The following is a 13,855-nucleotide window of genomic DNA, read 5'->3' on the forward strand; positions in this document are numbered from 1 at the left end:
CAGGCGAGGACAACCAAAAATCATTGGGAGACATGAGGCGGGACGGAGAGGCACAGCCTTCGCCGCTGAGGTGAGGTGACCGAGGGGCCGGCGCGGCCTGCCAGCGGGACTGCCCGCCGGGGGCGGGGTGCTGCCAGGGCCGGGGCTCCCTTGTGCCTGGAGATGTACAGCCGCCGCTCCAAGCGGTGTGAAAGCTTAAAAACGCACCTGCCCACTTCCCGGGGTTGCCTGGCCCGGCTGCTGCGTGTGGGAGAGCCCAGGCCGGCGGCTTGGCCTGGACGACCCCCCGCTCAGGTTACATGCGTGGAGCTCGGCTCAGAGGCACAGGTACTCAGTGCTACAGAAGACATCTGTACCCTTATTTTTCTATGCCATAGCAGTTTCTGTCAAGCCCGATCTAAATATTTGCATAGAGAGCAATTCTGCCCTTGTGCACTTAACTGTCTCATGCGTCAATGTCAATACTTACCTGTCGCCATGTACCCATCCATCTAACCATAGTCAAATAATTTTATCTAACTGTAGCTAGATATTTACAACTCAGATGTAAATATTTTAGATGTCTAAAGTACGTTCATTAGTACTCTCTTGCTAAGTGCTACAATGCTGACCTTTAAATACAGAAAACTAAGCATTTGAGTCAATACCTAGCCATTGTCACTTCTCAGAAATACAGTTGATGGTTCTTTGCACGCCCAGACATCTTTTCATCAGCTTATATTCCAGGTGAGATTTTCAGGCAGTCTTTAAGAACAAAAATAACCAGAGGAGAAAGGTAGATTATAGATAGCTAAACCATTTTTTTCATGGGTCACATGTTTACTAATTTATTTAAGGCTGATGACATTTTGTAACTTTGGCTGTGTTTATTTGACCCATGGGGATATTTCCCTGATACTATCAAATATCTCCCACACTGTTGCCCATGCCGTTAACTTCATGCCCACCAGTCCCTCAGTATCACTGTACCCACCTACCTCATTCTCCCAGTCTCTGTTTCCCCATTTTGAATCTCCATCCTTCACCAGTATCCTCCCAAGGCTCTGTTTAACATATTCTCTCCTTTCTTAATCCCCGTTGCCATGGTCGTTTGCACTGTTTCTCTAACTCAACTCGTCATCATTTCCTCGTTTCCATCTTTCACCTCATTCTGTTCCATAGCACAGCTCTCCCACAGCCACATCCCCTTTTCTCTGCCTCACTACCCTCCTCCTCCTCAGGCCTTTGAGGGTCACCTTGATAGTCCTCACATTCTCTTGTGTGTGTATACCCATTAAGGTTTTCTTGGTTAGAGTAAACCCCTGGTCAGGCAGTAGGTTGATGTGTTGGTGCCTGGCACTGGAAAATTTAAGTACGTAAAGCAGATGTTTTTGAGCTCTTGGCCACATTTTGGATATTGTTGACTTTTTCCTTAACGGTATGCTGGTACACAGCATTTGAAGCTTTTTGCTGTCCATAGTGGCAAGGACATAATATAATAACTCCACAATAATAATAAATAGCAAAATCCACATAGTTTGGTGATGTAGGCAGATTTTGCCCATGGCTTTTGTATTAGCAGAGCCAGCATACGCATGAGTGGATTTCCATTCAGGGTTAGGAGTTTTGCTAGGCGCTGTCATTCGAATTGCCTTTTGGGCACTCTCCGGCTGTCGTATGAAATGTTGTGCTGAAGCACTAGACGAGGAGAATGGTGCAGGTTCTGGATTAAAGCTCAAAAGTGTGGTGTTGCTTTTTTTTTTAGTGCATGGTGGCAGTGAGAGGTGATTAACAGCCTCTTCCTTTTGCAGCAACAAATCTTAATTTTTCAGTAACTGATCATAATGATTACAAATCAAGCAAAAGACAGTTTTAGGTTATTTACCTTGTTTATCTTTGGAGGAGATGGCAATTCTGTATCATCTTACAGAAAGGTGTCATTACTGGCTACGATATATCATAGTGTAAGCACTGGCATGCGACTGTGAATGGTTTTCCTTCTGCAGTAATACAAAACAAGGAATTCTGTCTCCAGGTTTTTCAATATAAATACATACTGAAAAATCCTGAAAATATTTAAAATGTAATCTTGTGGGGCTGTAACTCCTCTCAGGTACCTAATAGGCACAAGGTTCTTCGTTAATAATGTCACTATAATGCCAGAAACGTGAGCATCAACAAAACCAGTTGATGAGACATATACACTGTCTCTGAAATAGAAGAATAGAATACACTCGACTCAGTCTTGAGTAACAAAAAAATGCAGGGAGGTACCACAATAAGTAGCATGCTATATAAGCAATAGTTCTACTCGGTTATCTAGGAACATCTACCTTTGGTAATTTTGAAGTAAGAGAATAATTCATATAGCCACGTTCCCACTTAAGAAAGTTGAAATGATGAAGAATCCTAACATTTCTATGTTAACTGTTTCTGTACCTAGTGCTCTGGAAAAAGAATTGCTGTTTCCCAGGAGAAAATGTAAACCTTTTTGAATTTGGTGCTGGTAGACACCCTGAAGACGCCTCACATGTAAGAGACAAATCTATGTTGCAATTGTTCTTATCGAAAAATACTAGAAAATAAAAGTCAGTAAGCACAAACTTAGATGCTTTGATCACTTGGAATGGAGTTGTTAAGGTCAGTCCAAAACCCGAATACAACCAAGACCTCGAATCACATGTCTCATAACGAACTTATGCTGGATTTCTGAAAACGGCACAGAGGCTCGTGTTCTCGTTACTCACAGAAAACACATTACATTCTTCAGCAGCAACACAAAGCTGGGAAAAACCCTGGAAAGGCTGCGTGATTTAAGCTGGGGAGGGGGAATCCAACCCCGAGGACCGCTCACGCTGCCTGCTCTCGCGGCAGCCGCGGTGAGGAACACGCCCAGCCTCATGGCCGCCCTCGGACTCGAACCCGCGGCCCCCGCCAGGCCACGCCCCCGCCTGACGCGACGTTGCCCTCGGCGCCCATTGTGCCGTTTCAAACACCCGCCCTGCCCGTTCAGCCACTCCGCGCGCCCTCGTCCTCCGGGGGCTCTCGGGAGTCCGAACGCAGCCGAAGCTGGGGCTCGGGCGTGATGCCGGTCTCCTGGGCATGCGCAGTGGCGGGATGCGGTTGCAGGACGCATGCGTCGTGGGAGGCGGGTAGCTTTGCCTCCGCCCCGTTTCCCGCGCACGCGCGCTGTGCGGCGGCGGGCGCGGGGGGGTGTCCGGCCCGAGGCGCTCGCTCCCCTCCGGCGGCGGCGGCAGCGGCAGCACCACCATCACCATCACCACCACCACCACCACCACCGGCGCGGGCAGCGGGGCCGCGCGCGGGGAGCTCGTCTGCCAGCGACAGCGGGTGGGGGAACGGGCCGCCCTCCGGGCTGCCCCCGGCATGGGGCGCTGCTGGGGCCGCCCCCCTCGCCGGGCCCGGCGCGCCCCCCGACTCTGCCTGCGGCGCCGCCCGCGGGGCCTGTAGGGGCGGCCGCGCCGCGCCTGGCCGGGGGCAGCGGCGGCATGAGGAGCCGCTGCGGCCGCCGGCAGTGAATGGGCGTCGCGGCGGAGCGGGAGGAGCCGGAGCCGCCGCTGCCGCGATGGCTCAGGAGAAAATGGAGCTGGACCTGGAGCTGCCGCCGGGGAGCGCCGCGGCCCCGAGCGACGGGGGCGGCCTGAGGAGATCGAACAGCGCCCCCCTCATCCACGGGCTCAGGTGAGCGCGGCCCGGCCCGGCCCGCGGCGCCAGCGGCGGGTCCCGGCGCCCCGGCGGCAGCTGGGCCCGCCCCGGGAGCGCCCTGCCCGGCGGGGCTCGGCTGCTCCAGCGGCATCGTCCGCCGCCACAGCCAGCCGGGCCCCTGCGCTCTCGGAGCGTGCCGAGCCCCGCTGCTGGCCGTGCTCCGTGCAGGCCCCCAGCTCGCCCTGCGCCGTGGCTGGTGCGTGGTGGAGGCCTCTGAAACGTGTCGCTTGGTTCTCGGCATGCTCGAGTCAGGGCGGCGAGTTACTTCTTGTAACTGCAGAACCGCAGTGCGCGGGTCTCCAGAGGAGAAAGCTGGAGAAAAGTGGTTGCTGGGCTCCTTCAGTGAAAGTCATGCTTCTGTTGAAATAAAATGGACGTTTTCCGCCCGCTGGAGGCTGGAGTGTGTATCGTAGCACGGTGTAGTTTTAGGTAACGCACACCTTAGAAAGTTGTTCACAAAACTTTTTTCCCCCTCCAGTGACAACTCGCAGGTTTTTCAGCCTTATGTGTTGCGGACTCGCAGGAACAGTACAACAGTTATGAGCCGTCACAGTATGGTAAGGAATCTTAAGCATGTTTTGGTTACACCTAACACAAAATAATTGGGCTGGAGAAATGAAGTTAAACTTGATTTGTATTTGCACTAAGCATCCTAGCAAGCTTCCAGGCTGTAGAATATGCATTTTTTTCACCTGTAACTGCAATCTACAGTGAAATAATACCCGTGTATTGACCGTATGTCCCCTAGAAGAGAACAGTAGCTGAAGTTATATGGGATTCCCAGTATTAAGTACAGTCTTAAAGTTAATTTGGACATGACCATGGGTTGGAAGAGAAAGCAGCTGTCACAATCAAAAGTCTTGAAAGGGTGTTTTAATGTATTTTAAAAATGGAAGAGTCACAGGTCTTCATTGACCTGTTTGTTTGACAGGGCCGCTCTTCTTTTTGCAAAGGCTGAACACTAGACATCAGGAAATAATTTAAAGAGCAGCAATCTATTTGCTAGGTGATGTTCTGCCCTCTGTTATATAAGTCTGGTAGTGTACAGTACTGCAGTTTCAAAGATGTTGCATTTCTTTTTTTCACCCTTCCCTTGTCAACTCGGGGATCTATATGCTCTTTTCCACTAAAATTTTTCTTTCTCATCTGAGGGCAGTGAAGATTTAAGTATTGCTTTTCTCAAAATCCGTAGAACTTAAAGTCCTGAAATACGTTTCTTCTATGTCTTCTGTTTAGAAAAAGCAAGATGGAATTTTAGTTCAAAATCTTCTGTTGTGAGATTTCTTAAAAATAAGAATCCAAAATTTTGGAACTCCAATCAGTAGGTGTTACGGAAGACACATGGACATCCTGAGTGGGAACTGTTGGCCCATTTGTATGTGATGGTAGCCAAAGTTCCAGAGGAATTAGATGTGTAAAATTGTATGCAACTGAAAAACTGCAAAAGTAAAGTTTTAGGGAGTGTTGTTCAAGACTGAGCTGAAACATTGAGATTTCTCCTTTATAATAGCCAACTGGTTGAGTAAGTTAGTACAGGAGTTTATCATCTTACTTTAGGCAGTAGGGAATTCTATAATGTTCGTAGTTTTATTTATAATACCTTACTTGTCTAAATGGCATTTGTGTATTTGAGATGCTAAGCAGTATCTGCTTGCTAGTCTGAGATCTATGCCACTTACTGAGTGATAGAATTAATCTATAAGTGGGAAAACAAGTCTTTTCTCTTGAAGGTCAGTGTTTTCTTTTATTTGTCATCCACATGTAGTTGTATGGCGCATTTTTAATTCACTAAGAATGTAGGTGATGGCAAATAGGATGTATGCAAGCTGTTGATGTGTGATTTAATCATTGTGGCTGTCACTTTTTTTTCAGTTGTTGTCATCATCTCCTATTCGTATTCCTAGTAGCCGACTTCATCAGATCAGAAGGGTAAGTGTAATTTTTATCTGTATATTTAGTAACGGAATGAGAAGTATTATATCATATTGAAGTACTTGCATAACGGGAGTTTCTTTCCTATTGAGTTTTTCAAGAGGAAACGGAGTCTTTTTTAAGACTTAATTTCAACAAGGAAGTGTCCTTGCAAGGCTTATTGTTGTCATGTTTAAACTACCTTGCATTTTTGAAGTGTTGTTTCATTCAAGAGAAATGGTGAGTTGGGCTGGTAGCAGTCTCTTCTTTCTGGAGTGCTCCTACTGTTCATATTTCAATTCTAGCAGCAAATTATTGAATCACGAGTGTTATTCCGAGTACCTGTGATGAATCAAATGTTATGGGAAAACTTATGACATTTATCTCCTGCAGGAGGAAGGAGTGGATTTAATGAACAGAGAAACAGCACATGAAAGGTGAGTGTTATTGAAACAAGATGATAAAATAGCCAGAGTTATCTTCTTTGTAGCTACTGATCGGATTTTTTGTATTCCAGGGAAGTGCAAACAGCAATGCAGATAAGCCAGTCATGGGAGGAAAGCTTGAGCCTGGTAATCTCTTTATCGATGTTTCCTATTTAATTCTACTTTTACATTCAACTAATGAATTTAAGGGAAAGAGAGGAATTAACTGTGAAAATAGTTTAAGAAGAACTTAAGTTCATTTGCTTTAGCTATTTTATGCATTTGGCCCAATGACTTTCCATTAGAAGCTTATGCCTTGGATTCTAAGGTAACGTCCTGTGCCAGTGTTAAGTCTGAAACCTTGTATTTACAGAGCGACAATGACTTGGACAAGTCTGAGAAATCTTCCTCCCCAAAGAGAATAGACTTCATTCCAGTTTCGCCTGCACCTTCACCTACAAGAGGAATAGGAAAGGTAGGATAAGTGAAATACCAAACTGAGCAAACAACTGTGAAGACATGTGTAACTTCACAAATTGTTTGATAGTTTAAAAAAAAAAAACACAACCAAACAACAACAACCCAACCCAAACCCACATTTTATTGGTTTTGAAGAATCAGGTGCTTACCATCTCAGAGCCTGCAGAGTTGAAGCAGTGTGCCAGTTCTGTCACACTGAATGTTTTCAGTTGCTGCTATTTGTGTGATGTTTGGATGGGTTGGGGTTCTGGTTCGGGGGAGGCTGGAAGAGGTCATTAGAGTAATCAGATTTGGCCATGATCTTCAGCTACATAAGTGAGGGGATGCTGGGGAAGAAGCACCAAAATTGGAATGTATCATATGTGTAGAGTAAGAGTGTAGGCAAAGACCAGAAGCTGCAAATCTGTGGTGAGGAGGATGAAAATACATCCATCAGTTAATGGAAAGGAAGGTGTAAACTCACTGTGAATAAGGACTTGGGCATGCTGAATTTGCACTGAAGGCTGATGGCACATGCTGGAAAAAGGGAAGAGGTGGATCTTTGGTATCTTTTCCAGTGAGGACTGGAAAACTGAAATGTAGCACAGAGACTGGCAACTGTGTTTAAAGATGGGCTGCTTGACCTTGTTGTCACCTTCTTTTGTGGTTCTGCTTTTGTCCTGCTACTATTTTATTGCATGCCTCTACCAGTATTGATGCATGGAGCAGCCACGTACTAGTGCTGGGTAAATGTGTTCCTAGTATAACACTGATGCTGGCAGTGGGTCCTGTACCTTTGGAATCATGAGTGTAAAGCAGTAGTAGATAACTTGACAGAAATATTTTTGTGCTTAGGTGTGGGCATTCGTGGGCTAAGCTCAGATTAACTGCAGAACCACAGAGCTAAATACTGTGTTCTACTCTGGAATACTGTATTAAATTTTCAGGTCAGATGTATTTTGAGTAAACTCAACTTGTTTGTTTAACAAGCCCCTTGAAAGAAGTAAGTCCTGAGTACTGTACTGCTGTTTCTAAATGTAACAGAAAGAACAGAAAACTGCCTTATTTGGAAAACAGTGTCTATTTCAATTTCAGATTTCTTGTGGGTTTGAATTTTAGGTTAATCTGAGCAGTATTGCATTAGCCAGTATATTTTTGCAAGTTAAGTTTTAATGCTTCTAAGATTGCGTTTGATCATCTCTGCCTTATTCTGTTACTAGGTTTTCTTTAATTGGGGATGTTTTGTTTGGAGGGTGGGGGGAAACACCTGAGTATTTAAAAGGAAATTCTGAAGCATCTTAATGTGTCTTTTTCTGCAGCAATGTTTTTCACCATCATTGCAAATGTTTGTGAGCAGTAATGGATTACCTCCAAGTCCTATTCCCAGTCCAACAAGGCGATTCTCCAAGTAAGTAATATCTGCAAGTAACGGGTATACATTGGCTGAAATTCCAAGGCTAGCACAAAGATTAGTTAAAGCTCATGTTAAGGCATTTAAAAAGACTTTAGTTTTACAATAGCCGAAGTGTTGCCACACAAAAATGCTCTGAAAGTTCAGCCTTTACCAATGGTAGCTTTATGTGGGTGCTCTTACAGGAGCCTGTGTCAGCTTTAAACTAGACTTGGTAACTTGTGGGGAAATTCCTAGGTACTTCAAATGAAGTTTATTAACTTTGTCACCATATCAATTTTACATAAATATTACACACAGTTTAGAAATTGATTGTAGTGAGGATGTGATGCACTAAGGGAAGAAGACCCTAGAAAATTTACTACAACTTTGTGTGGCAGATAATCTGCTGTAACAGGCAGCACTTCTTTGTTATCTATGTATTTGGACTCCGTAAGCATTCCAGTTGTGCAGGAATAGTTTTAGAGAACATCTCATATGATATGGTTGTGTCGATTTGATGCTAGGTATGGTGGTGTTCAAACTTGGAACCTTTACAGACCTGACTATCAGTAGTCTCTCTCTAGCAGGAGGAGTCAAAGTCCAATCAACTGTATCAGGCCCAGTGTTCTTGGCCCCATTAAAAGAAAAGGTATGTGTATTTATATTATCAGATGTTTTAATATGGCTGTAGTTTTGCAGCTGGATACATTTTTCTCTCTTCCATATTTTTTTTCTTGTTCTGTAAATATAATGCACTTGTATCCACACTGAACTGGAATTTGCCAGTCGTAACTTATACAATGTAAAGTAGCTAGTCTAAAACACAAGAATGAAAAACTTTAAAAGCAGCTACTGCTTGAAAGAGGCAAACTTTATTCCACATCAAATTAAATGTTATGAATATTCGTAAGCCCTGACATTCCAAAGAGTATCACTGTACGGTGCACACCCTTCAGATCATCTTAGGAATGTTGCTTATCATGCAGTATCTTCTAAACTTAGTACTGAATGTTTGTTTTTACTCTGAAAGTTCAGAAGGTGAGTGCTTAGAGAAATGGAATAGATCAGTGCTCTTTCCTCCTGAAGGGGGAAAACTGTATTCTTTCCTGGAAGTATTCTGTGTTAAGGATATTCAAATTACATCCCAGAACAAGTCTCTATAGCAGAACTGTAAGACTGAGATATTTACAAGTGTGCCTCTAGCTATGCTTATCCTTTCTGCATTTTTTTCTTAACTTAGGCATTCTTAACTGCACCAAAAGCATGTCCTTTTATTTTACAAGAATTATATTTAGCCTTTGAGAAAAGTTACTGTTTGGGGTTTTTTTAGAACTGCTTTTCCTATCAGATGAAGAATGTTGTCTAATTTATATTGAATTGACAGGGGAGAGAGACAAGTTTTCTCATAGATGCCAATTCTAACTTGGCTGTTACTTTCTATGAATTTTAGAGGCATTAAAAATTGGACAAAAGTTTATCAAGCTCAACGATCAATAGCAAATAGATATTCAGACTGTGTGAGTTTACTTTAATCATTTTACAATAGGCTTTAGGCAGATTGTATTAAAAACAGTGCAGGTAAAGGGCAAGCTTTCCTCAACCTATCCATGTGCTCTTGTGGAACATCTTTTACAAAGTGGAGATATGAGTTGGCCTTTTTTACTTGAAATATCAAGGAATTTTCAAAATGTTACTTAATTTTAAAATGTCTAATCTAGTTAAATGAACCTAATTTATTTTCCTAAATACATAATCCTGTTATTTTCTGAATTTTAGCAGTAGCTTTATGGTTCATATTCTACAGACGTGACATGGTAACAAATTGACATCATGATATGTGGAGGGAAGAAAGCCATGTATTGAAGAATGTTTCACTGCTATAGGGAATTAATACTGGTATACTGTGCAATGTGTTGTAGCAGTGCAGATTTGTCTCTGTGAAATTTCGAGTGGCAAAAGAGTTACCGAAGTTGGTGGTTTGGGTTTTCTTCGTTTTTGTATAAGACCAGGTGTTTTATAAATGTATTTTGCCCATTCTGCTTGATAGAGGCTGTTATTCCTTCCCTTCAAAGAAGGGAATGTATCCCTGTGGGCTAAAGGAAATAGGAAGTTTGGGGGGTTGTCAGTCTTTTATAAAATGAGTGGTAGTATAATTATCTTGCATAACATATTAATATATACTGGTTTGCTATAATGCTTAACCTCTGTCAGCTTCGCAAACTGACACCACAGCTGCTGTGAAGTCTAAGTAAAAAGCCAGAAAATTTATTTCCATTTCGTATGTTTTTGTTGCCAAACTAAAAATTAAAATATACTGTAGCTGAGAGGATTTTTTAAGCTTGTTATTGGCAAGTTCATGGTATTTCCAATGTGTCTCTTGTACAGAAACTATTAATGAGCTAGCTCATTCTCAGGGCAGATCATACTAAACAGATTATATGAATTCTTTCCATCATGTTTAATCTTTTAATGTCAGTAGATGATTACAGGTACAAAGATAGCCTGATCCATGATGAGTAAGTGGAAATGTATACACATGCCTTTTTTTTTTTCTATTCAGCTTTTCTGTAAAAGTGTACATATGCATCAGAATTTGTTGTACACAGGAGGGTGAAACTGTGAACCAAGCTGGCATTCCTATTTTCATAATCACTAAGGATTTTAATGTCTGTATTTTGGCTTATGTCAGTTGCCTCATCTCAACTGCTTGCTTAATTTTAAGTCACAGTAATTAGTTTGCTTTAGATTATTTTGTCTGATTGTAGTCTAAGTAGCAAGTGTCTGGTTGTGTGTCTTTGAGATCTCTGCAGCCCCTCAGATACTGCTGAAGCATTAGTTACATTAAGGATGGACTGGATGGTTAAACAACAGCTAGCATCAAATTAATGTCTTACCCAAGTGCTTGGTTGACTGAATTAGAGGACTTTACCATGTTACAGATGCAACCTTGCTCTATTGTGGGACAAACCTCTCTTTTACAATAGACAAATAGTAAATGGACGTTCCAGAGACTTAAGTGAGTTTGATTATTTGCACTATTTTCCTTAGGTGAAATGGAAACTGAAAGTCAGCCAAAGAGACTTTTTCAAGGAACAACCAACATGCTTTCTCCAGATGTTACACATCTGACAGATCTCAGTTCATGGTAAAATATTTCATGTGCCCTGAAATGCCGAAACAGGGCATGTGCATTTATCACAAGCTTTCTTGTTTTGTTTTTTGGGTTTTTTGTTGTTTGTTGTTGTTGTTTCCAGAAAAAAATACTTTGTGTAGCTTGTGTATGCATATTACTGGGAACTATTCCTGTGGTGGTATAGTGTGACAGTGTTCCTGCTCCTTTGATCAGTTCTTCCTGAGCAGACTCTAGCCTAGATTTTATGTATGAGAACTTTTATACTGAATATAAATGTTACAAATCCCTGTTGGTTCATAAGCAAAGTTACTTCGCCTCAAAGATGCTTCATCATTTCAGTAAGTTGTAGGCAGTGGTCATATAGTATCTGTGGTACTTATCTGAACACTTCGAAAATGTGTGTGTGAATAATTAACTGCAGTTACAGAGTTCATGCTGATACATTCACGATTTTTAGTGTTATAGTCTGTCTCCTTTCTGTATTATGATCATAAAAAGCCAAGTTTTTTTTTGTGTTAAGAATCAGATACTAAGTATTCTAAAATATCAATTCTGTGTTACTATAATTTCAGTTTACCTACAGACTTGAAACTGCCTAGAAATATTTTTTCATGTTGCTTCCAGCTAAATTGCAAAAGCATCAGTTTATGTGCCCTCTGGAATCTTGTATCCAGACTTTGAAATCCAAACACAGGAATTCCTTACTTACAAGGGAAGAATGGGTTTCAAAATCTTGCTTTGAGTAGTGCAACATTAAAGAACATACTAGCTAATTAATGACATCTTTGCTGCATTGCGGATTAGATTCTTATTATTCCTTTCCTATAACCTTTTAAGGTTTTATTCTTGTTAGTTGTCACCTCCTTTCTATAACTGATTAAAATCAGTCATAATTTATACTGCATGTTAAAAAAAAAATAAATTCTGCTCCTCATTCCCATAAGGAGCATGAATATATATATAACATGCTACAGAAAACAAGGAGTCTTCAGGGCTGCCAGTCTTGCAGTAAAGACTGAGTGGTAGTATAGGTCTCCTACATCTTTTCTACAAAGGCAAAAGTATATTAGCTTTGTACACGAAGTTATCATGCTCGTGTTACTAAATAACTTTTTTCTTTTTCCCCAGCCTGTCTTCAGATATTCTTGATGGGAGTAGCAGCAGCGTTGGCTCTTCCTCTGACTCACTGACTAAAGGCAGCATAACCACAGAGTCTCCAGTAACATGCTCAAACTCATGCTCTTCATTCATTTTGATGGATGATCTCTCACCTAAGTGACTTAATAAGTTCTGAGTCAGTGTCTGGCTGTGCTGTTCACTTACTGTACACTTGTACAGAGAAACGAACTCTGATCCTTGAACCATTAACATATGGATTATTAAAAGGAAAAATTATTGTAACTGTAATCCTTGGCGACTTTCCAGTGATTTTGATTTATCCATTTAATGGACATTGTAGACCATATTAATGTCTGGTTTTACGAATTTATTTTTTAAACAAGATGTCTGCTCAGATTATACTAATTTTTTGCTTTCAGGAACTTGCATACACTTTTTGATTCTGAGAATAGGTATCTACCTATTAGTGTCGCAATTTTAGGAAAATACTTCTATCATTATTGTGGTCACTATGTCTAGGGAAATAATTTGGTTCAGAAGGATTTGAAAATACTAATTTATTCTCCGGCACTTCTACCATTGAGTAAAACTGTTCTTGCTTTTTTTCAGTCGCTAGCCTCAAATTCTCCTACAGAAGGGAGAGAAAAAAAAAGTGTTTTTTTTTCTTAGTGCTGCTAGTCGTTTTTATTACAGAAGACCACAGTGGGTCTGGAAATCTCACTCTATTACATTTAAAAACAAAAAATCAAAAAAAAAACCCCCAAAAAAACCAAACCCAAAACAAAATAATGACTGGCACTTTTGCCATTAGTGAAGAAATAACAATACTCTACGAACACAATTAAAATAGCTGCATAGTTCTCTCCCCAGATCCTTTATCCTACAGATTGTATGAAATAAGGTCAATATTCAGCAAGATTTGGCCAAGGAAAATTAATCCATGCCTTGATCTAAGACATACAGTGCAGATAACCAAGTTATTTAAACTACTGTGTAGGAGAACCATGTATGGCACCATCGATGTCTCCTGTGGCATTGAGGTCATAGGTATTTTTGTGCCTTAGGGGACATTGTTACAAAATTACGGAATGTAAACCAGAGGGGTGGGTGGGAAAAGTCCTTTGTGTACAGCTTGTTTATAGAGTGCTTACCAGAATCTGTCATCGATGCTGCTTTCCTTAATGTTCCTTTCCGAGGTGTGTGCTCCATTGCCAGGTGCTGTGGGCAGTCCCAACTCTGCTGTGAGATGGCAGCCAAAGTAATATGCTTTGAGGCTGCTGTGTGCAGCATTTGTACCTTTGTTGGTCATGAGCAGGGCAAGCAGCTAAGTGAACATTTGATTTCCGAGGAAAGACTTAAAAGTTTGGATTGAATACAAGCTCTGCAAATTGTTTGGCTAAGGAGTTATATTTGAGCTATGAGTAGTCTTGATACAGTACCTTGGTCAGTCTGAGGTAAGACAATAGATATTTTACTTTTTAAAGACTTTAACGGGGCAAAATAAATCCGTTTGTAATCTACTGTGTTATGCTATTTATTATTTATAACTATGTAAAAAGTCTGTGGTGATGAATTATAGTATTTTTTTATGATTGAATAAGTTTTTTATGTTCAGTAATTGCTGGCTGGTTTGTATTTAATACGCAACATTGTCTGCCAGAATCATAAGCTTCCATTTTTGAATGTTTGTAACATAAATGCTTTTGTTAT

General features: G+C 41.6%; 1 protein-coding gene and 1 non-coding gene across 4 annotated transcripts; both read left to right on the plus strand.

Annotated features, from left to right (window-relative positions):
- Positions 1–3,158: 3,158 nt before the first annotated feature.
- PABIR2 (PABIR family member 2) lies at positions 3,159–13,014 on the plus strand. Of its 3 annotated transcripts, none has more exons than XM_072876947.1 (10): positions 3,159–3,681; positions 4,184–4,262; positions 5,578–5,634; positions 6,010–6,053; positions 6,134–6,188; positions 6,415–6,516; positions 7,820–7,908; positions 8,481–8,542; positions 10,942–11,038; positions 12,155–13,014. In XM_072876947.1, exons 1-10 carry the CDS (start codon positions 3,566–3,568, stop codon positions 12,303–12,305), a joined length of 852 nt encoding a protein of 283 aa, XP_072733048.1. In that variant the 5' UTR covers positions 3,159–3,565; the 3' UTR covers positions 12,306–13,014. The 3 variants fall into 3 exon arrangements, with proteins under 3 accessions (XP_072733048.1, XP_072733049.1, XP_072733047.1); XM_072876948.1 differs by having other exon boundaries at positions 8,467–8,542; positions 12,155–12,294; XM_072876946.1 differs by having other exon boundaries at positions 3,161–3,681; positions 8,478–8,542.
- Positions 11,926–12,070, plus strand: LOC140658764 (small nucleolar RNA U109). Its single transcript, XR_012044861.1, has one exon. It is a non-coding gene; the product is annotated as a small nucleolar RNA U109 (small nucleolar RNA).
- Positions 13,015–13,855: the final 841 nt, after the last annotated feature.

Source organism: Ciconia boyciana, chromosome 12 (assembly GCF_034638445.1).
Source record: "Ciconia boyciana chromosome 12, ASM3463844v1, whole genome shotgun sequence".
Lineage (NCBI taxonomy): Eukaryota > Metazoa > Chordata > Aves > Ciconiiformes > Ciconiidae > Ciconia > Ciconia boyciana.